Raw genomic sequence first — 26047 nt, 5'->3', positions numbered from 1 at the left:
GGGCAAGTTCCCTCTTATCGATTTCTCGACTCGAAAGTTTTATATAACACTTTATTACCCCTGGTTGTAGGGCTTTGAGAAGAGCTCAAGGAAAGCAATGAATGGTTTTAAGCTTGATTTATACGTTTTCTCCTCAACCACCGTTTATCAAGCAGAAGCTCAATGTTCTGTAACTGCATAAAATAATCTCGGATTAAGCACTTTTACAATGCAGCAATATTATTTTATGCGACTTGTTACTAAAAGAAATCTTATCGCGATGTAAAAAGTACAAACGCTTCCATAGTGATGTAATGGTAACTCGTTTCTTTATACAGTATATTTGCAAAGGTTGCAATTCAACAGATATTCGATTACAGTGTTTCATTCTTCATTAAAGATTTCTTATACTCCTCTTTTAATAAGCCCAGGTAAAGCTTAAGGAGTAGGACTATTGTTGGTCACGATTATTTCGAGAAATAGGACACAGAAAATCGTCTGGATTTACCAGATCACTGAGAAAGACTTTCCTCACAATCCATGTTTTGAAATTTAAAATATTCCAAGTTTCCTGGACAATATTATACTGTACGAACCTGTTCACTCGGTACAGTTGGGTGCATAAGTATTACCAGCCAAATTGTCCATCACCATGTTTATTCTCTTTGTTTTACGCAAACAAGAGCTTCAAGAATGGAAACAAAACGCCAAGAAAGCTGGTAACAACCTCTGCACGTTGCAAGAGAAAAGTATGGTAATGTAATGAATAATTTTCTGATCAGTACTTATGCAGTCAACAGTATAATATGCAAGTGGCGTGCCGAGGGAGTTATTTGTAGAGGTTGAATCTTTCCCTTTGGCCCAGACATCCTTGCAGAACGACAGACACAATAGATTACTACAGACAGAAAACTCCAGAGGCTCTTGGTCGCAGAAGTATCTCTCATTGGGAACACTCCGCCAGATGGCAGGCTAATAAGGTGGACTTTAGGTGTGTCCCTTCCGGATATCCTACAAACACGATTACATCACGTCACACTGAGGTTCTTTACCTTTCAAGGAATAATAGTATTACGCAATTTCCCCACAGGTGTGTAAACTTACATCGAATTAATTCTAAAGTATTAATTGGATAACATGCACTCCAGATTTATCGTGTTATGAAAATTTGTCACATGAAAAATTGATGGATTTTTGTTATTAGCGTCGATTTTCCGCCTCCTTTGGTTAAACGCTACGATGAGGATATATGATGAAATTGGTGAAGGCACACTCACAAAGATCACGACGGGATTCGAGCCCGTGACCCGTGGCATTGTAACGCGTTGTGCTAACAACTCCGCCACGGAGATCGGTAATTGTCACTCGAAAATGCCACACTAAAATTCTTGTTTGGAATAAAAGAGCCTTTATTTGCTTAGTTTTTTTTCTGTTTGCTGGGGAGAGACTGGTCGAACGGTGGGAGGTCGTTCCCCTAGCCCCGCCCCTTCAGGTGCCGTCAAATTATACTGTCTTATGCATTCCAGCGCTGAAAATTTTGAAGATAACGTCATGAAAATAGTCATAGGGTCTGATAATAATTATGCACCCAACTGTACAAAACCTCATTTTCTATAAGGAAAAAAATTCTCCTCCTCCCTCCACAAGCTGTGTTTGCTTCTCTTGGTTCGTTTTTTTCCTCGGATTGTAAAGAGTGGAAAGTTTTAGTGAAGAACGCCAAACCAACCCAAATCTCATTTTCCTTTACGTAATTCTGGCACGAAGTTTGTTTTTCCTACATCCAATGAAGAGTGGTCTTGCTGTCAAAAGGTCACCCTAATAATATTTTATGTTGAAACCTTGGCGATAATTGCGCGAAAGAGCAAGTCAAGTCACCTGAGATATTTCGCGCCTGCGAAACACCAAATAAAAGCACCACTCACTAGAACAATTGACATTCCATTTCGTTGAAGCACTTCTGTGCAATTGGTGCCAGCCTGGTGCATTGCACGCTTTCCCACTAAGTAACCCTAACTATTGTATCATGTCATGCTGACCCAGGCTTCGTCGACACTTATCAACTGACGCGAATTCCACTGGACAAAGAAACAACAGTCGCGTTAGCAGAAATGTTTTGGTTCTTACTTCCTCGAACACAATGGTTATGTGTATCAGCACAAGGTTCACATGAATGCGTCATCAACACGCTGATTGTTTTGTACATACAGAGGTACTTGTATTTAGAAAGGAAAGCTTTCAGAATGCAAAACGAAAACGTTACAATATATATTAGTCAGCTCAACTTGAGTAATCTATCGCATGATCACACACAGGATTTTTGTTAGGTGGTGAATTATAGACGCAAGCAATGAAGGCGCCACAGGGGAAGGGGCAGGAGAGGCGGACGCCCTGTCGTGAATCAGTCCGGCCCAAAGCAATCAAGAAAACAATAGATAAGCAAGTGTGCAAAAAAGGTTTCTACTTGAAATTAATCTAGTATGAAAACAAGTACAAACATTAAAAAACATGTGAAATACGTGAAAAAAAAATACAAATCGACACTCAAGAAATATAACCAGTGGCGGCGATTAGGCGGGCAGTTGCCCTGCACTATGGCCTCTTAATGCTAAGCTTTGTCTACCAAGAAAAAGTATACTGTCCTGCCGCCCCCTTCATTTTTGGGGCCCGATCGCCGCTACTGAATATAACAATTCAGACATTACATATATTTTAATAACTTAAATCTTTTTGAAAGTTGAAAAAATAACGGATGCCGGCTGTTCCCCGTCTCTTTTAGAGAATTTATAACTCCCGTTTCTTCTTAGTTTCGGTCTCGTAAGAATGGATAGTAATTTTTGTCTCGGTCCCGTAAAAATTGAATTTAAAAAATCTTAATAAAACAAACAAATAATATTAAGTTTCCTTACCCATTAAACAGAACATGTAACCTACTTATAAATAAGCGAAAAAGTGGTGTTTGATTGATTGATTTAGTTTATTTTACTTCGTTTTTCTGCTACTTTTGGCTAATCGCGAAGATGAGGATGAAAGTTATTAAGGGACACTTACAAAACGCCCAGGCCGGATTCCAACCCGAGACCTCTGGAGAAAGTGGTATAGCGAAGCAATTTTAATCTGGACGAAACTTTCACATAGTTTAAATCTGGTTTATTATAATCTCGAGCAAAACTTAAAATGGTATATATCTACAAACCACTGGACCAGTGAACTTAAATAAATGAAAAATAGATGGCAGCACAAGACCTTTACAAACTTAGAGGTGAAGTATTGAAGGTAAGTTGCGCAATAACTTACTAAAGATATAAGCAATTATTGCACCATATTACATTGTGGTAAATGCGAACACAGGATGTAAGGCAAGTATGGAACGAGTGATTAATATTTAATTACAAGTAAGAGTGCGCATGTGAAAGTAAGCGTTGGGCAATAAAATTAATTACCGATCAGGGCTCTGGAATCATCGTACTATCGTCTCGTAAATTTCTCAACTTCAACTCTACCGCGTGTCCCGAAAATCTCTGGAGCTAGTAATCGAAAGCAAGTCTGCGCAAAGTAGTGACTGGGTCTCCCTTATCGCACAACACTAGCAGTGGCGCAACCACGGGGGGGGGGGGGGGGGCATTGCACCCCAACCTTGGACTGAAATTAATTCAAGAGAGGGGGGGCAAACATTGACGGCCAAGTACGCCTGCAGGGGGCAATTGCCGTCCACAACTTCAAATTTTATGCAAATAAAAATACTTTTCGTAAAATTTTCTTGCTCGCTTCGCTCGCAATTCCTACTTTTCTTAGTCTTAATCAAGTTCATAACCACAGCTAGGGGGAGGCTGGATTCGTTCCGCTCTGGGCGCCGAACGATCTGAATGATTGGCTGGTTGTTTAAGTCCACTTTACGCAGAGAAAGGCTAATCGGGACTGGACCTAAAGTTTAAAGTGGGATCCGAACCCTGTGCCATGTGCCTCCACCGGGTATCGAACCTGGGAGCCCTTGATCACAAGGCGACGATGCTACCACTACAACATCAGGGAGGCACAAAAGTTGTAAAAGAGAGAATGCATTGGCGTCCCGTGAAATTATTTGCGCCCTATGAAATCAATATTGAGCCTGCCAAAAAATTGGATCCAAATATTTTCTTGCTCGCTTCGCTCGCAATCTAGCATTCTTCTCTGTGATACATTGTAAATTTCCAGACAGAGAAATAAGACTTGTCTTAATTGATTTTGTTTTAAATGCATGAACAATTGTTTTGAGGAAAGGGAACGTGCACATTTCAGAGACAATTTATGTAAGTTTTGCTGTTGGTTTATTGTGAAATGAATGAATTGGTTGTGTAATGCATTTAAATAATATATGTTGTATATAATATGTATTAAAGAAACTTTGAATACGTACACAATTTAGTGTCCACGTCGCTCCATGTTGCATTTGTGTGAAACATATATCGTGCATGAAAGTTATACATGTTAATGTAAAAAATAATTGTATTTGGAATGCATTTATCAAGAATTTTCTCTCTTTCAAAAATAGTTTGTGTGCTTGTTTTCCATTATTAATGTGAAATTGAACGTGTTGAAAAAATAATTCAAAGCATTTGTGTGAACACAAATGCTTTAGCACCAACTTCTACCACCTTTCTGCATAATTTACAAGGGTAATAACGTATTTCTTACTACTACTACTACTACTACTACTACTAATAATAATAATAATAATAATAATAATAATGTTGGTCCCGGGTTCAAATTCTGGCTTGGGCATGGATGTTTGTGAGTGTCCATTCATCAATTTTATCATATCATCACGCATCCCCATCTTCGCAAATTAGCCAAAAGTGGCACAAGAAGCGAAGTAAAATAAAGCAAATCAGTAATAATAATGCTAATAGTAATAATGTTATAATAATAACATTATTATTATTAAAATTATTATTATTATTATTGGTTGCGCCTCTGAACACTAGAGCAAATGCGTTCAGACGTCAGACGAGGATTGCCTACGTTGTTAGTGTAGGTTTTATTAGCATACATACATTGCAAATTTATTATTTATGCTATTAGAACTAAACCTAACTAGGCTAACCTAACAATTTAGGCATTCTTCATCATGACGTCGGAACACAATGTTGCCGTAGTGTTGTGCGATAAGGGAGACCCGACTTTAGGGGGCTCGACAAATGAACGTGCGAGAGGGGACGTGCATGAAAGTTATACATGTTAAAGTAAAAAAGAAAGAGACTGCAGCTACCAACTGTTTGCATCAGCGTGTACTGCTTCGCTCCGCCCACTCACTTCCCCCCCTTCTCTGCTAACATGCGCGGCCTTGCTCCAGGAATTCCCGGGTTAGAGTATAGGAGTACGCCTTTTGAAGTGACGTCACAGAGGAGAGACTCGAAAAGTAAGCCTCGGTCTGCAGTAGACTACATACGCCTGTCTCGTTTCGATAATAACAATGAAACGGCGGTATAGCGCGGGTCACACTCAGCTTACAACAAACGCCAAAGCAAAATGCCAAGAGCTCTAAACCTGGCCCTCCTAACCCAACAATTCCGCTTCGGTCTAATAATGCACATGTGGTTAGGATAGGAGGGTCAGGTTAAGAGCCCTTAGCATTTCGTTTTTGGAGTCTGTTGCAAGATGGCTGTGCCCCGCACCAGACTGGGTATAGCGCTACCATCTCTACATGCAAGAGCTCAAGATTCCTCAATTGGCAACCAGGGCTCCAGTCTTCATGGGAAGAAGTGCAGTTGTAATACGAGTTACATAAAGTTCACTTAAAGCAGCAGATAACTGTGAGAATGATAAACCTTGCTGATCTCGTAACTTGGCTAAAGATTAACAGACCTGGAGACATAACACAAACTCCTCTCCAAGTTTCAAAGTTTGTTTATTCAAAGTCCACTTTTTGCACAGATTGGCTAACGGGCAGTAGACCTACAATTTAAAGTCGGGTCCAAACCACCGGGAATCGAGTCCGGGACCGCTTCTTTACCACTGCGCCATCGGGAAGGCACGCATAGATTCATCTCGGATTTCTTAGCAGATAAACTGTGCTAGAAACTCAGCTTTGAGCTCTCCTTATATATATTTTCCTTTCAGAATTACCATATGATTCATAGTTATTTAAAACAATGCGATTTGTAACAGCTCTAACGAAGCTAGAAGCAGCGTTGTTAAAGGTCCAGGAATTTTAAATAAATTCAATTCCGGTCCAGGAGAGAAAATCAGCAAGCGTAAATGGGTACTGGACCGTAAAGAACCTTTTTATCTGTAAATTATTTCAATTCGGTCCAGGGACCTTTTTTCCAGATCAATTTAAATACGGTCCAGGAACTTTTTTCCGGATGAATTTAAATTCGGTCCAGGAACTTTTCTCCAGAATGAATTTCAATTCGGTCCAACAACCTTTTTTCCCGCATCAATTTAAATACGGTCCAGGAACTTTTTTCACGAACAATTAAAATACGGTCCAGGAACCTTTTTTCAATGTAACAATATGCAACTTGGACCGAAATTAAATTGTGCGAGAAAAAGGTTCCGGTGCTGCAGCGGAACCCAATGGAACCCATTAGAATTTATGAGTTCCTCAACCAATCATAACCCTGGCTAGAAGGCACAGGAGAGGACAAATTGGGATATTTTCCTAAGGAGCAGTATCATTGAACATACCCTTACCTCCTTTACATATGGATTGTACAGTGTCTCTCAAAAGTTTTAGGACAACGACATTTTAAACTAGGCAACCCAATTTACACAAGGCGTTGGTGGGTTGCGTGTACAGTTAGGCTCAATTTCAGGGTCGCCATATGCACAATAGATATTTATAAAATACGCGAAACAAATAAAAACAAGTATTATTGTATAAAATTATTAAAAATATCACTATTATATCGCAAGTGACAAAATTCTTTCTCAAAGAAAAAGAAATAGGTTTTCTAGTATTTCATTGCTGATGAGTCTACAGAAAGGAAAAGAGGTGATATAAAACGAAAGGTGACAAAGGAGAGGAGAAAGAGAAAGCGAAAGGAGAAGAGGAAAAATAGAGGAGAGAAGAAAGAGAGGATAGACGAGGAGAAATGTCGTAAGGAGAATGGAAGAAGATTCTAGGAGATATGAGGAAAATGGAGCAAAGAAGAGAAAAGAGAAGGAAAACGAGATGAGAGAAGAGGAGACGAGAAGAGGGGAGTGGAGAGTAGAGTAAAGGAGAGAGAAAGAGAAGAACGAAAAGAAGAGGAGAAGAGTTCAGTAGAGTCGGAAATCTAAGACAGGAAAGGAGATACGAGGAGTGGAGATGAGTGGGATTGAGATAAGATGCGAGTAAAGTAGGGAAGGCGATATGAGATAAAAGCAGAGCAGAAGGAGGGGAGAAGAAGGAGAAGGAGAAGTGAAGAACAGAAGGGACTGAAGAGAAGAGGTAGTTGCAGAAAAGATCGTCTCAGCGTCAAGAATTGATGCATTGGTCAAATTATCGACATGAAACATTCAATAACATTTTGAAATGTATTGGAGAATGTATTAGATCGGTGCGAAATGTCTTTTGGCTTAGTTGAGAGCAAGATAAAATCTTCCATGTAAGATCTTTGATTTTACCTGCGATTATACCACCAAATACATTAATGTAATTTATAAGAATTATCAATTTTTTTGTCCACTTCTCGATTCGTTGAAATGGATATTTTGTAATTTAATATTTCCCCTCCCCCCATCGTTAATTCCAAACTGAATCATTCCGTTTCACATGGCGTGGACAATGAACACAATGGGATAGGTCTAAAACTTACGAAAATTTTCTGCCACCGGAAGGGTTTGAACCTACGACCATCAGATTGACAGTCCTGAACGGTAAACACTAACCTACAAGCTTTAGCTCCTGAAAGTAAGTAGAAGGAGCTGACCAATGTGAAATGTAGATGCAACTCTCATCCTACATGTAATGTGCAAACAATACTTGTTTGTAACAAAGAAAACGAAGGTAGTACGACTCGGCGAAAACATTTAATGGAGAATTGCACATGATGAAAACTTTTCATTCGATATTTGCGGAGGTTTCCTTGCATTGAACTCGAGTGGGAAAAGGGGTAAAATTAGTATGTCCTGAATTGCCACAAATATAAATAGTTATTTCATTAATATTTGTCGTCCTCCTCCGAAGTCGAGCGGGTTAAGGCGTTCACTCGTCTTGAGATCGTTCGCTGCGGGACGGCGTAGGTTCGAATCCGGCTCTGGTCGGAATTTATTCGGTCTACGTATAGGGCCGGTGGCAACCCACCATCGTGAGGAAATTGGGAAGCTCCGAGTGAGTGAGCGTAACCCGATCGAGAAGACCTGCAACGGCTGGGGGCTCGTCGGGCTGATCCCCCGACACTCCAATACTGGTCTAAGATCTCCACGCTACAACAGGTGACGGAGGAACAGTGTGGGAGGGAGACCAGCAGTCGGTAGGTAAGCCAAGGCCCTCATCGGGCTGTAGAGCTATCGGTTATTATTATTATTAATATTTGTCAATGTCTTTGAAGCAGTACACAATTATCGTTAGAGTATCATAATTCACGATAGTATACATGAAAATATCCCTTTGAACGTGTGTCAATTCATTCATTTTTTTTTTTTATTTTTTATAAATTCCATATGCAGAACATCGCAGGGGCGATTCCTCCATATAGGAAGTGACGAACTTCCTACAGTTCATTTTTACTTATTCCCAGTTCTCTATTTTTTAGGAGTTTAATGCGTGTTATAAAATTATGAGCGCAATGTGCGTACAATTGCCTAGGTTAGCTACTGTCAAGAGTCGACTGCTCTCGGTTGCTCCAGTAGAAGTCCAAAGACGATGGACATGGGCTTTTCTGCCGCAAGTCTTTCCTCAATCAGCGATGCCAACCCCAACAAAATGTTACTAAACCAAGCACAATTTGATCTTTGTTGGCAAACGCTAATCTGCAAACGCCAATCCCTGGGAGAGGGAAATCGAATTCAAAGGAATATGTTTTCAGGAAATAAAAATAAAATTATGTTCAAATCTTATTTCTACTTCACCAGCGGACATGTTTCAAACGAAAGGGAGTATGCCGATCCAGCGGAAAGCTCTTATACAACCATGTCACAATCCATTCACTGTCTCTTCTACATCCTGCCCGATTCAGTTCGTCAGGAGATTTTATGGTAGGAAATCGGTAGAAAGTTTGAGGTAATCAATTTTCTCAAACCTTTTTATGTTCGATGATGAACCCATGTCGTTTGTTGCACCCTTTTAAACAATTTTGGGGGGAAATTTACACTATTACATAACTGTTAAAAATAAGTAACGCAAGTTCAAAACTCTAGAAAAGCAGATGCAGAATTACAATTATCCGAAGAAAATAATTAATAATAAATCCTACCACAATTTAGAAGCATTTAGCATAATTTCGAAGTTTAAGCAACACTTTGTATTATCGTCAATCCACACGACAGGGAGGGGGAAGAAAATATAAATTCTTGCAAAATCTGAAATATCGTTAATGTTATTATCGTCGATCTTAATAGGTTCACATTTAAATATTTCGTACTTCAAACTGAGGAGCAAGGACCCGTTGCCACACCTTGAGCATGGGCCTGAAGCTAACATTCTAAAGGCAATGGGTAGTACAAGCATTGAATGTAATGTAATTGAACCCATTTTTCAAACCTTTCTCGGTTTACCATAACTTCTTCCTACACTCCAAAAACTATGAGTCGCCACTGCCACATGGAGGAAAACATTTTAAATTTACAAGTTTCTTACAAAAAAAACCTAACCTACCTATCTTTTTACACGTTTGTATTTCGTTAAAACAGCATTTGTTTATCAATACTTGTTTGCTGGAGGTTAGGTAAGCAGCGTGACATGTCCTTCCCGGACGTATGAACAGTCTGCTGAAGTACATCATCCCGCCTGATAGATATAAATCTTGGAATAGAAGTTACGAGATTAATGGAAGTTCATGTGATAATTTTTGTGCTGCTGTTACTATGATTTTTAGTGCATTTCGTTATGATGTAAAATGTTGTTCTTAATTGCATAATCAAGATAAATATATTCTGAACCTAGATGTTAACACGTAAGTCCTGAGTTTGTTAATTTACTGCAAATCTTAATGTTTTCCCGTGCCCTGGGAGGTATCACGTGTATACCGATATACAGTCTCATGTTACTCATGCTCAATTTGTATTGAGATAAATTTATTCTTATGGATATTAATATGCTATAGTTGAACCTGGCACGACCGTGTCAATAATTTGGCGCACAGAACGTGGGGCCGCGAACACATTGTGCATTAGTTACGTTAATCTTTGGTAACGTGTTTTAGATTTGCAGTTGACTCAGAACTTTTGATGCGCAACAATGGAAAAGAAAATATTAAGAAGTGGAAGCAAAGCGTTAAATGTTGACGAAAGCACAGTTCATGTGTTTTGCTGTGAGACTACATCAAGGCTTGAAGATACGTTTGTTTGCACTGAGTGTCACAATACTTTTCATTTAAATTGTGCAAAGCTAAAGTCACCAAAGAATTAGATACCAACCTTGAGATCCTTCAGATCCCGCATAGATACAGGCTGGAGATTATTCCTCGTTTGCTAACGGGCATGGCTTATCATTGGTTCTACTCTCATAAGAATGATTTCCACACATATTCAGATTTCCGTAGGGCGTTTAAGAGGCGTTTTGCGTCTTCAGAGGCAAAAGAAAGGGAGTTGGCATCTGTTAGGGCCAAACGGTACAACAAAAACAATGACAATAGTTTGGAAGAATATGTTTGGTCTGTATACTCTGCTTACAGAAACTTGAGTAGCCACTACACAGAGCAGGAGGTGGTAAACCTCATAATCGGCCAATTGCCTTATAGAGTGAAGCAATTGTGTATGGCCCACGCTCCCGTAACTGTTGATTTGCTTGCAGATTTTGTTAAGAGATACGAGCAAGCGGAAGAGCAGGATGCTTGGCGAACTGCGTGGAGGAAGGAGAATCCTACTCACCAGAACAACAGAGATATTCCAGGCAACTCGGCAAACAGAAACCCGAGGGTTCGTATGGTCCAGAGGCAGAATAATTACCGTGAAAATCGCCCTGCAGGCCCATATAGAAACGGCAATCGTTATCGTCAACAAAGCCAAAATAGGCAGAGACGTGAGTATGCTGCTCCCAGATACGAACCTTGTGAGAGACCACGAAATGAGAACCGTGTATCTTCACCGGAGCACAGTGAACCTTTGAGGGAAAGTCGTAGCTCTCAACGATTCCAAGTGGCGAGCAGTGGCTTACAAACAGATGCTGCAGTGTCGTACCCTAGTAACGAGCAGCAACAGAGCGTTGAGCTGACCAGAAATTTTTGCTGGGAGAATGGAGCAAATCTCGACCAGGTGCGGGATTTTACCCCACGCCTTTCATAGAAACGTCCCCTTTTGATGTCGGGCGGTCTCGGATAGAACTGGGGCCTGCAGAAAATAATTCCCAGTCTGTAAGTAATGATCTGAAGCTGGTGTTTGTTATTAATCATGAAGAGAGTGAGTTTCTTTACAATTTGTGTCAGGCTAGTCAGTCTAAAAATTTTGGAAGAGCGCCTGAGTTCAAGGCACGTGTAGCAAATGTTGATATCACTTGTATAGTGGACACTGCAGCTGAAATATCTGTTCTGAGTCTCGAGATTTGGAAGGAAATAAAGCAAAATTTGCCAGGGGCCATGTTACAAGCTACTCCGGAGGTACGACTTATTGATTTCGCTGGAAAACGTCGAACTCGAGTTGTGGGAAAGCGCAGAATCGTGCTGGAAATTGCTGAGAGCACCATACCTTTAGAAATTTTTGTTGTGAAGGATTTGCCTTCAGACTTATTATTGGGTTATTCGTTCCTGCAGAAATATGAAGCAGAGATCAATCTCAAGCATAAAAAGTTGTATCTCATGGTGGATGGAGAGCCAATTGAGCAAAAGCTAGATGATGATGATTCCGTTGATAAGCAAATGAGCGTACGGAGGATTGAAGCTAGCTACGATAAATGGGCTACACCGCTAGAGGATATAAGGGAGAAGATTGACTCCAGTGAATTATTGGCTAAGGAACAAAGAGCCGAATTGTTCGAGATATTTATTGCACATAGGAAGGTGTTTTCAGAGAGGCCTGGCACTGCCAAGAACTTAGTCTGTGATATTAATTTGTCCAGTACCGTTCCAGTGAGTCAAAAACCGTACCCGATTCCAGTGGCAAAAAGGGCAAAACTAGAGGCTGAGCTGCAAAAATGGAAAGATTGGGAAATAATTGTGCCTTGTAACTCTCCGTACTTGAACCCGCTCATTGTTGTGGACAAACCGGATGGGTCTGTACGTCCGTGTGTAGATTTTCGGTTGTTGAATAAGTTTGTTATTGTTCCTAGAAGTTCTGTTGAACCAATAGACGAAGCACTTCAGAAATTTAAAGGTGCCAAGTACTTCACTAGTTTTGATTTGGTATCCGGGTATCTGCAGATTCCTGTAAAGCAAGAATGCCAGTCATACACTGCATTTTCTTATAAAGGAAGACAGTGGATGTTTACAAAAATGCCTTTCGGAATAGCTAACGCAGTTTCAGTTTTTGTTTCGGCTATGCATTCTATATTTGGGCCCGAAACTGATTCATTTCTGACCCAGTATATCGACGATTTATTACTGTTCGATTGTGATTTGCACGAACATTTCCGGCACATTAATTATGTTTTGACCAGACTAGAAGAAGTTGGAATGACGGTGAAGTTGAAGAAATGTGACTTAGTTAAGTCGGAAATATTATATTTAGGCCATATTGTTTCTGGGGATTCCATCCGAACTGATCCTAAGAAGAACGACGCCATTTTAAATTTTCCTAGGCCTAGAAATAGAAAAGACGTTAGGAAATTTTTGGGACTTGCCGGTTGGAGGAGAAAGTACATTGAAAATTTTGCAGTAAAAGTGCAACCACTTACTTATCTTTTGTCCAAAAATGTGAAGTTTCAATGGACAGAAGTAGAAAATGAAGCTTTCGAATTGACGAAACTTGATTTGGTTAGTGCACCTGCGCTATCGCAACCAGATTTTACTAAAGAATTTTGTCTACAGTCAGATGCATGTGGAAAAGGGCTTGGTTGCGTTTTGTTCCAGACAGATGGACATGATATTTTCGTTATCCAATATGCTAGCCGAAAGTTACGTAACAATGAACTTCATTTTTCTGTTCATGAACTTGAGTGCCTTGCTATATTATTTGTAATAGAACGCTTTGCAGTCTATCTTAAGGGGCGAAAATTTAAAATTTATACTGATCATAAAGGACTACAGTGGCTGCAAAATAGCAAAAATTGGAATAGTCGATTGACCCGTTGGTCTTTGAAAATCCAATCATATCAGTTCGAAATAGTGTATGTTAGTGGAAAAGAAAACATTATTCCTGATACGCTATCTAGATATCCTGTGAAAGCAGATACTGAGAGCAAACCGGAGTCTGATTGTCTGCATTACCACATAAATTTTCTGTGGGAAGAAGATGAAGAAGTGAGTGATTGGAAAGAAGCCCAGGCTAAAGATTCTTTTTGCAGTGAAATGATTGCTAAACTTCAGCAGCCTACTGAAAACGAAGATGCAGGCATGACCAGGTTACGGAAGTCCTTTAAACTTCATCATGGTTTGCTGTTTAGAAGTTACAGTGGGGAGTCTCCACAGTACAAGTTGTGTGTTCCGAATTCCAGACGTCCCGAGCTGCTGAAAAAAATTCATGATGACGGCGGTCATTTTGGTGTGGGAAAGTGTTATAGGCAATTGCAATCCCGATATTATTGGAAAAAAATGAAACCTGATATTTCTAACTATATCCGTGATTGCCTGATTTGTGCAAAAGTGAAGCCTGACAAGTTAGGTATCATGAAGGAAAAGCTGCACATTAGTGGAAAGGAACCTCATGAGATGCTTTCCATTGACCTTATTGGAAAGTTACCGCCTTCTTCAGGGTACTATTATATTCTCAGCCTTATAGATGTTTTCTCCAGGTTCGTCACAGTTTATCCTGTGCGGAAGGCTAGTACCGTTGAGATAATTCGATTAATGAAGGAGAGATATTTCGCCCATTATCCAGCTGTTAAACTAATTTTGTCGGATAGAGGATCCCAGTTCACTTCCAGGTCATGGCAGAGTTTCATCGAATCCATGGGAATGAAACATGTGTGTACGACGCCCTACCACCCTCAAGGAAACTTAGTAGAGAGAGCGAACCAAGAGATAACTCGTTTACTTAGGGTTTATTGCCAGCACGATCACCAGATTTGGTCCAAGCATCTTTATGAAGTTGCCTGGTTAATTAACAATTCTCTTTCTGAAGTTACAGGATATTCACCCATTGAATTGTTTTTCCACCATTCAGTTCCACCACAAGTGCTAAGAGATTTTCCATGGCCTGTGTCAGAAGACGGTGAGAAAGACTGGCCGAGTAAGGTTGTTCAAGTGCAGTTAAGGGAACGATATTCTGTGCAGAGGCGGAAACTGAAGCAGAAGTGCCATGCTTTGCAGTTGAAGGAGGATGACCTGGTGCTGCTAAGAAGTCATCGTCCAAGTTCAGCTGTTAACCGAACCATTTCCAAGTTGTTTTATTTGTGGACAGGACCGTTCATAGCTACCCAAGTGAAATTCAACACGGCAGTGTTATTGGACACAAAAACTCGTAAGGAAGTGTGCAAGGTAAATTTCGACAATCTGAAGATTTTTAATTGTTCTGCAGACATGAGGAAAATACTTTTAGAAGGTTGAATCCAAAATCTCCTAGACTGTGAGTGTTTCCACGAGTCGTCGTCGATTTTGTTTCTCAATGGAGGGGGCGATTGACATGTCCTTCCCGGACGTATGAACAGTCTGCTGAAGTACATCATCCCGCCTGATAGATATAAATCTTGGAATAGAAGTTACGAGATTAATGGAAGTTCATGTGATAATTTTTGTGCTGCTGTTACTATGATTTTTAGTGCATTTCGTTATGATGTAAAATGTTGTTCTTAATTGCATAATCAAGATAAATATATTCTGAACCTAGATGTTAACACGTAAGTCCTGAGTTTGTTAATTTACTGCAAATCTTAATGTTTTCCCGTGCCCTGGGAGGTATCACGTGTATACCGATATACAGTCTCATGTTACTCATGCTCAATTTGTATTGAGATAAATTTATTCTTATGGATATTAATGTGCTATAGTTGAACCTGGCACGACCGTGTCAAGCGGACAGGGGAGGGCCCGTCCCGTTGCTTCACCAAAGCTTGTTACTATCTCGTGCGCAAATTGTTTCAAATTCACCCAATGCACGCATAAGTTAATTGAGACTTGACTCACAGTTTCAGACAGTTCTATTGAGAATGGAACCCGTATCTTCTTGAGGTAAATTTGTCGTAAGGGACAGACACCTGAAATTTGCTAGTTCATTTAATTTACGTATTCTGCATTGAGAAACATTGCTGAAGGTGGCATTTCGCTTATTTCACGTAAATAAGCTCTATTTGCGACATATCGAGTAAGTTTTCTTCGTTTCTTTTTGCCTTCGGTAACACACAGTTTCACTACCGTACTCGGCATGCAGTGTTTCCACCCCACTGCACCCAAAAGATACCTACGTAGCCCCACAAACCATTGACGCATAGCCCCACGAACCAATTCCGGTAAGATTAGGTTAGGTAGGGTCACGTATAGGTTACAATAGTTAAAAATTGGTTTCGAAAAAAATATGCGTACCCCACACACCATTCTCGCATAGCCCCACGAACCATTGACACAATAGTCCCACGAACCATTTGCGGAAACGTACCTTCTTCAGTTACAAAAACAGATGTTTGGAAACACTGACCGGAATTACGTCATCACACACAGGCAACATCCACCTGGAAGTAAATGGATGCAAGAGCTTCCGTGCATCGGTCACACATTTATATCGAAAAATAGATTATTTACCGGCAAAATTCAATGAACGATGCGAGAAAACACTTCCCCGAACTTCCAGAAGTATAAAGAAACTGCATTCGGTAAGTAATTTCTCCTGTAAATTTGATGAAATCCGTCTGTCCCTTACGAGAAATTTACCCTTCTTGATTACAATATGATGTTACAACTACGCTCGCTCCAGGGGAGGTACTAATCACACGGTAATAGGATACAACAAAGCTGGAAACCTAAGATAAATTATAGGGAATTCGCTACAATTGAGAATCTCATCTCCCGATAAGAAGAATACCGTAATTCAATCATACTTTTAACAGAAGCCGACGGGAATTTTAATATCCTTCCTTGTCTCAACCGAAAGATTATGGAGTTCAGAAGCACATAGGGAATAGTTTCCTTTACGAAATGTGGCGTAACAGATTATTCCAAAACACGCTAGTCAGCGCAATAAGGGATCATGTAAATTTGCAAGCAATGCTGACTTTCAGCGTACGGGTGCATTGATACAAGTGACTACGATGCTACGGACCCCGAGTTCGAATTCCGGCCTGGGTGTTCCTTGTGAGTGTTCCTTCATCAATTTCATATCATCACTCATCCTGATCATCTCGAATAGCCAAAAGTGGAAGAAGCGAAGTAAAATAAACCAAATCAAACAAAAAAGGAGTAATGGAATCGCGTCATAAACAAGCAAGCCTATTTACCTTTCTGTCCTGCGGTTGACCAGTCTGCTCCTCAACAAAGTAAATAAATAAATGTTCTTTTACCCTTAATACACATTATTGTATGGTGTTTAGTGGTACTGTACATTAGTTGTCCCTGAAAGTACTTCCCTCTCATTCGTTCTCTCCGGCGCGCTCACTGGATGTGCTACCCATCGATACGAGATAAAATTCCATTTAAATTTAGGGAAACAGGGCGATAGAGTGAGTCTCAGGGACGAGACAGAAAGTGAGGAACGCAAAAGGTACGGAAAGAAAGGAAAAGAGGATTACACACAGGCAGGGAAGAGAGATATGAAATCGGTTACTGAAACTGGAAAGAATCGAAGCGGAAGCAAAGTGAGAACTGAAGACAGGGAAAGAGGGGGAGAAGCTACAAGAAACAGAGAGAGGGGAAGAGAGAGTTAAAACCGGTAGAGGGAGAGAGAAAACAGAAAGATAATAACACAGAAACAGAGAGGGAATGAGAGAAATAAAAACAGTCAAACAGAGGGGAAGGAACTAAAAGATAATAATGCAAGAACAGGGGGGGAGAGACAGAGTGAGAAGAGAAAAATAATGACGCGGCAACATAGAAGGGACGAGAAAGGTGACAAACTGTAAGAAAAGGACGCGGCAAGAGAGTATAGAAAAGATAAGAGACAGAGAGACAAGGGAAAGATAATGGCACAAAAAGGGAGAGAGGTATAGAAGATAAATTGAAAGAAAACGACACAAAAAGAGGTAAAGGTCAAATTCCCCGTGCACTTTGCACCATGCCATGAGGAGATGTCGGGGCAGGGAGGTTATGTCGGAGGTGATGTGATCAACATCACGCTCCGGCCGCCTTTACCCACTAGGTTAATTGAGGCTTGATGAACCCCAGAACCGGAGAAGGCCGGAAAAATTCCGACCTTAGATCAGCCACGCCAGGTCTCGAACCCGGGTCTCCCGCATGGCCCTAAGCTCAATCAATCCCAAATCTATTTTTCATCAGGAGAGACGAACACAAGCATCCATGTCATAACCGGGCTTCGAACCCGGGATTCCTGGCGTCGTAGCGTGGTGCTAACCACTTCACCACGGAGGTCGACATAGACCAAAAAAAGGGGGGTACAGAGAAAGAGAAAAGTAAGTACAGACAGGAAGAAAAGAGGCAAGAGAGAGGGTAAAGTAGGGGGAGAGAGAAAGAGAGAAGAAAGAAAATGAGGGAAGAGAGAGGAGTAGAAAGAGACATGGCAGGGAGAGGGAGAAAGAGAGAGAGGAGGGAATAATTAGTGACAGCAACACAGAGGAAAATAAAGAAGGGAGAAACTGAAAGACAATGACGCAAAAATAGGGGAAGATAGACGTAAAACATAGAGAAAGAGATAGAGAGAGAACGAGCGAGAGAGGATAGGTATAGACTAACTAACTCTCTAGTCTTCTTAAACTCGAAGGTTCATGGCTGCAGCAACACAGGCCTTCCATCTGTCCCTATCTTGAGCAAAATCTATATACTCTTTTCCATCCCTACCGATTTCCTTTAGGTCCATCTCAACGTTGTCCCTCCATCTTCGTCTTGGCCTTCCTACAGGTCTCTTACCATCAGGTTTCCCAACAAGAATCCTGTAAACTCCTCTTTCCTCTCCCATTCGTGCCACATGGCCTGCCCACCTAAGTCTTCATGATTTAATTATTCTAATAATATCTGGACATGAATACAAATTATGTAGTTCTAAATTATGTAACCTTCTCCACTCACCTGTCTCCTCATATGTTTTAGGTCCAAATATTTTCCTAAGGATCTTATTTTCAAATACTCTCAATTTATGTTCCTCTTTCAATGTAAGGGACCAAGTTTCGCATCCATATAATAATACAGGCAAAATTACTGTTTTGTATATTTTCACTTCTAGTTTCTTAGATATTAAACGAGAAGACAAAAGTTTATGAAGAGAAAAGCAACATGCATTTCCTGAATAAAGCCTGCTTTTTATTTTTAAAGAGGATAGGTATAGACTGGGGGGAAAGCGAGAGATTGAGGGTGAGGAGACACGTGGTCAGAGAGGGGCATAGACATGGAGTGTGACAAATAAACACGACAAAGGCAAAGAGGCCTTTGCTGTTTTCCTCTTCACGTAACAATTCGTCGATAAATATGTAATCGCGTGTTTAAGTAACGCTTATTAAGTCATCTGAAAAGAAAAAAAAAAAAAGAGAAACAACACTTTTACTTACCGAGCGCCTTCATAAGTTCGTCGAAATTTTCGCTGGTGGCCAGCTTGAACTTCCCTGTGCATTCAGACATCGTGATCACGATTTGAGACGACACTTTTATTTACCAAGTCTCGTGTAGCACTGGACTGAGCCAAATCTGCCCCGACCTCGATTTATATAACTCGACTGCTCGCAACGTCTCCGCTACGGAAAGTTAATGCATGATTCCGCCAGTAGGCGTCACTACATGCAACGCGTCGTTATCACGTTGTCTGGTGGGAGAGACGATGTGATGCGCGCTATTCAGTAAATTCAAACCTACATTTGACTTTGATTTAATTTTTGCTATTCAGCGTCGATTTTCCTCCACTTTCGGCAATGAGGATGAGTGAAATTATGAAGCGACAGTCACAAAGGACAGCCATGACCAGACCGGTATTAGAACCCGGGACCCCTGGTCGCTTATAGTGCTGCAGAACCAGGGGTATATAATGCTTTCTTATTGGCTGTGAGCACTGGAAGCATAGGCGTAGCTACGGGGCGTGCCTAGGCACACCCTAATGGGCTGCTCTATCAAAGAGAATTAAAGACATATATTTCAATAAGAGAGAAAATAAGCGACAGTTTGTAAGAAGTTGAAAATGTCATTACTTGGTACAAACGTGTGCATTATCGTTGATGAAACGAGTGTCTATAGATTTTCGATTTTTTGTTGTCATTGGAGAAAGAAGATATTTACTGCATTCTACTCTGTACTGCAGCACCTTTCTTCTATACCTGTCACAAGCTGCACGTATGAGACAGCTTTCTCCAAGCTAACCCAAGTTAAAACTAAATTAAGAGCAACTCAGAAGCAGGATAGATTGGAAGCCCTTCTCTTGCTATTTGTGGAACAGGAAAAAGCTTAGTCTATTGATGTAAATGAAGTTATTGATGAGTTTAAGAACATTGCACCTTTTGACAGACGTCTCTTGTTATAGATGACGTGTATTTTGATGTATTTGTTTGTAACATTTATGAACATTTTTGGTGTATGTAATTTCTATGCAATTTGCTTTTTTCTACTACATATATTCAGAAATTTTCAACACTGTCATTTAGTGAATTTTTATTCCTTTACAAACATCAGTGCAGTTAAAGAGCCAAGTGATTGTGTTGCAAAATATACTATTAAAAAGGCACAAGACCTCATTTGTTTCTTTGTGCACACCAAGATATGAAGTTCTAGCTACGCCTATGACTGGAAGTGTTTATGTTCCGTGTCAGTCGTTTCTTACTTGGTCGTTTACAAGAAAATTAGGCTCGTGATTATCTAGTAATATAGTTTGTAATCAAATTGTCGAAATTATGTTAAGAAATATATAAAAATATGGAAAATGTTAAAAATACAACGAATCTTTTCTTGGCGATAAAAATCAATATTAAGCCATCGAAAAACAATACACCCTAATTTTAAATATTTCTAAAAGCGCTGGTAACGTATGTAAAGTGATTACTACATTATAGGAGAAATTTTACAGCTTGACATGTGCTAAATAATACCATTTATTGTGTAATAATTTTAAAAATGTGCTCAAAATGAACCTCAATCTCAAGGAGTTTCTCATCTTGTTGGGATGGATGTCTGAAATCTACAATGTCAACTTCAAACCTGCCATCTAGCGTTAATTTGAAGGAACACTGCATTAACTTCCGGAAGATAGCCAATCAGGAATCCAATATGGCTGGAGGTTCTGCATCACTATAGGGTTTGTAAATACGAGTCCCGTAGTACGTACGTTACCTCAAGTCGGCTTCAAATATTTGCAGCGTTTAACCTTAAAAATTATAAAATACAGCACAGAACTGTGCACCGCTTTTTGAAAGCTTATGAACTCTTCAGAATTATGGATATTTTTCACTTGCTCTCTTCGTGTAAATGTTAAGTGATAATTTTTCAATATCTGGGCGGGAAAAAAGATGGGAACAGTGGCGCTCTTACGATTTCCGGTCTCATTACTGAGTATCTGTTAGGGTGAAGCGGAAGGAGAGGAGAGAGAGGGCGGGGGTAACCAGCGGGGTTTTTCAGAATGGCCACTCTAGGTTCATTATAAAATTCAAGTATAATTCCGGTTTTCAAGGCGAACGTTTCAAAATTCAAGGCTACAAGAAGATGTTCTCACTGTTTCAACCTTGCATATTACCCCCCCCCCCCCCCGACACACAAATACAGTATATTAATAATATAAAGGGTCTTTGTGATTCCAATGTATCCTAAAATTCTGATTCAATTCCACTAAACGGAATATATACTACATACAGGGTGTTTCGTAAGTACGAGTGAAAATGAGGTGGAAAGTTCATGTAACAAAATTCCGGAAACGGCTTTGTTGCCGAGTTATTGACGTTTGAAAACGTGGGAAAATGATTTTCCGAAGTGAATAATGGTAAAGCGGGTGGAGAGAAGTCGTCGGTGTTCGTCGGTCCAATAAGAAATTGGGTACGCTCTTGTCAAAAAATCACGCGGCAATGTTGTGCAATGTCGGCGCAAGGGATTCCCCAAAGGACGCGAACGAAGATGTTGACGGGAGTGAGGTGGGTGTGTGTTCTGCGTGAACTGGTATCGACGAAAATTGGCATGTGTTGAATGGCACCAAAAAACAAATAAAATTTCCACGAGTGTTCTTTGTGAGTGTCCCTTCATCAATTACATTACCCATCCTCATCCTCAGGATTAGCCAGAAGTGGCAGAAAAACACAGTAAAATGAACGAAATCAGGGTCAATGTCCGCCAGCATTTTGGGTACACTTTCATATCTGTGATGATGAAATTGCGGTCGGTTCTCTCTTATGTAGCTATTTTCTTTATTTCTATCAAATTATTTACACCTCAGCGTTGCGGTTAAAGTGTATTTACAATCAACAACCGTGAGTATATCTTATCACTGTTGGTCTGCACCAGGGTTGCCAACTCTCGTAAAATTAACGTGAGAAAAAATGGACGAGCTTCTGCAAGGCCCATTTTTGGATTCATGACAACTCATGCAAAGGTAATGTCACTTGCGACCTTGTCACTCACACGACAGCGGCCAAATGGACCTAGACACTCAGCATTTGGAAAAAAACGGTCAGCGAGAATTGGGACGAGCCCATAGTTGTTAATTTATAATGCTGGGATTTAGTGGGGCTTGGGGAAGGGGGCTACAATTGCAAGGAGGTCTTCACTGGGGAAAACTGCTTCGAAAAAAACAACAGAATATTAAAAAGGATATATCTGAAGTGGCGGCAAAAATATTTAAGAAAAAAAATAATAACAGATGACGTAACTTGACCTAAAAGGTATACTTGAATGTGTATGTGGAGGTCGGACTCACAATGCAGTTAGTGCCAGGCGTTTATATATATATATATATATCAGGAGCGTATATTCTAGGCTAGTTAGGATATCTGCAAAGCCTGAAGTCTAGATATAATATTCACAAGAAAAATCGATCAGAAATTGTAAATATTATTATTCACATCAGTGAGATTATGATGATGATGATGCTGATTCTGGAGTTGGCAACCTGATTTCTTATGAGTTGGCAATCTGATTTCCTATGAGTTGGCAACCTGATTTCCTATGAGTTGGCAACCTGACTTCCTATAAGTTGGCAACCTGATTTCCTATGAGTTGGCAACCTGATTTCTTAGTTGGTAAATTTATTTCTATTCACAGCCTAGGACCACGTGACATAGTGATAGCCCAGATCTTGGATTCATATACGCCACTGATATATATATATATATCATATAAATCCTGGTCTGGAAATAACATGTTAGTAAGCGAGTTTATTTAATAGTGTACGACATCACTTGAGAAATCTTCGCCGCAATTCTGATGCAAATGGCATACGTTGATGCGCTGAAACTACCTAAGTGAACATTACATATATATTTTTCTTCCTTCGTCTTACCAATGAAACAAATGAAGTGTTGCAATGAATGTAGTGACGTGAAGCAATTGTAGTTTACCTTTACTAGTGCTTATAACCTTTTAAAAGTGACAGTATGCTGCAATCTTGCAGTTTCTGGGACTAGATACATCACAACCAGTGAAGTTATTCTCCATATTACCGTATATACCGCCCGTAAACCAACTTTGCTCACATATCTTTATACATTTAGCTTTACCAGGATTGCTACTATTTTTTAATTATGAAATTCTCTGACATTTTCCAGTCCAAAAATGAAAATTTTCCAGACATGTTTACCCGACCCTGTGGCCGAGTGGTTAGCACATCGCGCTGCGACGCCAAGGGTCCCGGGTTCGAATCCCGGTCGGGCTTGGTTGTTTGTGAATCTCCATTCATCAATTTCATCATTTCATCACTCATCCCCATCTTCGCAAATTAGCCAAGACGCACAAAACGCGAAGTAAAATAAACTAAATCAAATCAAATCAAAAATCCAGACATGTTTATCATCGTGATTTTTGCTCTTGAACCTTGTGTTTTAAATTAAATATATAATCCATTAATTATTACGAATATTTACTTTCACAACTTCTTTTTAGCAAATTTCAATCTACACAGGCAAGCACACGTGAAAATTCGAAGAGTAAAATGTAAAATTACAATCAGTGGCGTGCCCAGGATTTTCGAAAGAGAGGGGTTATGTATACTTTTCCTTGGTAGTCGGCCCTCATTTTGTCATATTTTTCTACCTTTGACGTTCTTTTTTTTTAGGAATACTGGGCCAAAGGGGGGGGGGGTTATAACCCCCATCAACCCCCTCTTGGGCACGCCACTGATTACAATCTGCATCAAATGTATTGGGTGCTACAATCACGTGCATCTAGCTTTCAGGCTGCAGTAACAGAGGTACATTATTTCACCATAACAGATCTCCACAATATAAAAGCAACAGAAAAAGTTCATAAACCATATAGAATTTTTCATTTTCTGGCAGATTTATAGTGTCGTAGAAAACGCTGCTTTTTTGCTTACATTTATAAGTACACGGCATCTGGAGAAATTTTTGTTGCATAAATTCTATAGGAAATGCCAAGACTAAGATCTATAAAATAATAGAAGCTAACCTCATCTTCACAACCTTTGCGATAGTTATGATCATATTGTCAATATACTTTAGTTATCAATCAGATATATGGACTGCAAGTTTTACTTTGATATTATTTCTAGTATTATAAAAGTGAAAATTTATTACGGAAATTCCAAGGAACCATAATATTGCACAAGACTGAGAATCATTAGAACGAAACACACAAGTTTCTAAACTGAATCTTTTTTGGGAGTTGAATCACAAGAACCGAATCCAGAAGTGGAAGTGAACTTCTTGTTCATTTTGCAACTTTTTCTCTTGCAGACTCCAAAATGCACGTAAATTCCAGACGATCTGCAAAATTCCCTGACATTTCTCTGTTTTCCAGGATTTCCAGATGCGTAGCGACCCTGTTTAGGGTATTTGCTCGTTGTATATTATGCAGTTTATTAAACCAAGTTTCTAAACCAGGATTTAAGTCAATTATGTAAAGAATTTAAAGACTGATTTATGCACAAAGCCACTGACCGTTCTCCATCCACCCCGGAATGGCTGTTTAAAAGCACGCGACTTGAGGGGTGAGTTCGATCGCTGCAAACTGCGTTGGTAGGAGAAAACTACTTGTTCCTTCCTGCATTCATGTTGGCAGAGGCAGTGCTGCTACATGAACGGAAATTTTCCTTGGTGCAGGGAAATGTAATTCCAATTTTAGGTAAAAAGGTAGATTTGATGAAAAGTATAGGAATTACCTAAAAATTTGAAGTTGTCGAACTTCTGTGTTTGTTGAACTGAAGTGGTGTTTTATTTCCATTACATCTAATTAATCTTGATGGGGTGTAAAATAAATATATACAGGGTGAGTCAAAAGTCAGGTTACATAGGAAGTTTCTGACTGTGAAGATGCTGACAAAAGAAGAAAGGGTCGAGGTGATTTTCCTGAGAGGCCACCGCGGTCACCAGACCTAACACCAATGCATTTTGTTCTCTGGGGTCATTTAAAGGCGCTCGTCTACTCAGTTAAGATTCAGATCATCCAACATCTGAAGAAACGCATTGTGTAATGTACAGACATGATTATGCCGGACTTTCTGCAAAAGATTCTGGACAACTGGAAAGGTCGAGTGCACAAAAGCATTGATGTTCAATAATGCATACATTGAAGATGCGTATGAAGTCCTTATGTAACCGGACTTTTTGACTCACTCTGTACAGTAAATTAGAATTCTTGCGGTAAACCAGGTCAAATTTTCAGGATACGCCACTGGTCACACTGTTGAGCAAGAATCATTAATTTTAGAGTTCTCGTCAGTAGCTATATAGCCTGGGAAGAACTACGTTTTCCCCTCAAAACCAATGAATAAACGAGCATGATGAATAACTGTTTACAACTAAACTGTGCGACATTCCATGGCTCAGCGTACATGAATGATTGCAGCTGTTCCTATTTTCGGAAACACAGAAGATAAATCCAATGTTTCCCAAGCGGAAATGTCCATTGTGGTGATAGGCAAGTGCTGAAAGCACTGTTAAACCATGTTTTATTTGTTCGTTGACTCTCTGTGCCGGGAAAATATGGAAAGTTTATTTTTCCGATTTCCCCTGTCACTTTTACATGGATGAAAAGTACTCTATAGAGAAGGTGACGGAAATGAATGAATGTGAAATTATGCGAATTACAGATTCCCATTTACCCTCATGGGAAGGTGCATGTTATTTTTTTCTTATTACAAAAATCATCATTGTTAACGCAAATGCTATTATGATATCTGAGATTAAATCGTCGGCGGTATACCGCAGGGGTTACACGCAGTGTTCGAATCAAATGGGGGAGAGGTCGCCCCACCGATTTTGATATTCATATCCTATGTTCTACATTCTACCAGCAAATATAACGCCCATTCTAAAAAAAATATATGTACTGTCATTTGTTCGTGTGTGTGAACCTAATTTTAATATGAGAAAAAGGACAATTGTACGAGTACTATTTGGATGCAGGGCTGGAATTAAAAAGTCGCCCCCTCAAAGTAAAAAGCCCCCTTCAACTCCCACGACTGTGAATGAGTTGTGCTACATGCTGCGCTTCCCCGATGGCGTAGTTGTAACATCGTCGCCTGCTTGTAATCAAGGGGTCTCGGGTTGGATACCTGATGGAAGCACATTGCACAGGCGTTCGAATCCCACTTTAAACTGTAGGCCCAGTCTCGATTAGCC

At 40.0% G+C, this 26047-nt stretch overlaps 2 protein-coding genes across 2 annotated transcripts in view; one reads left to right on the top strand and one right to left on the bottom strand.

Annotated features, from left to right (window-relative positions):
* Window positions 1–18994, bottom strand: part of LOC145992164 (fatty acid-binding protein-like) — a 66336-nt gene extending 47342 nt beyond the window's left edge. The window contains exon 1 of the mRNA XM_083128451.1: window positions 18836–18994. Within this exon, the coding sequence (XP_082984577.1) occupies window positions 18836–18905 (70 nt within the window). The 5' untranslated portion in view covers window positions 18906–18994. The remainder of the gene's footprint in view (window positions 1–18835) is intronic.
* The window catches only part of LOC145992163 (neo-calmodulin-like), a 101010-nt gene that overhangs the window by 22969 nt on the left and 51994 nt on the right, over window positions 1–26047 (top strand). The gene's annotated exons all lie outside the window — the stretch shown is intronic.

The sequence above is a fragment of the Lepisma saccharinum genome, chromosome 9, assembly GCF_977018435.1.
Source record: "Lepisma saccharinum chromosome 9, izLepSacc3.1, whole genome shotgun sequence".
Taxonomy (NCBI): Eukaryota; Metazoa; Arthropoda; class Insecta; order Zygentoma; family Lepismatidae; genus Lepisma; species Lepisma saccharinum.
The sequence above is the reverse complement of the archived record's forward strand: the minus strand, read 5'-3'. Positions and strand labels throughout refer to the sequence as shown.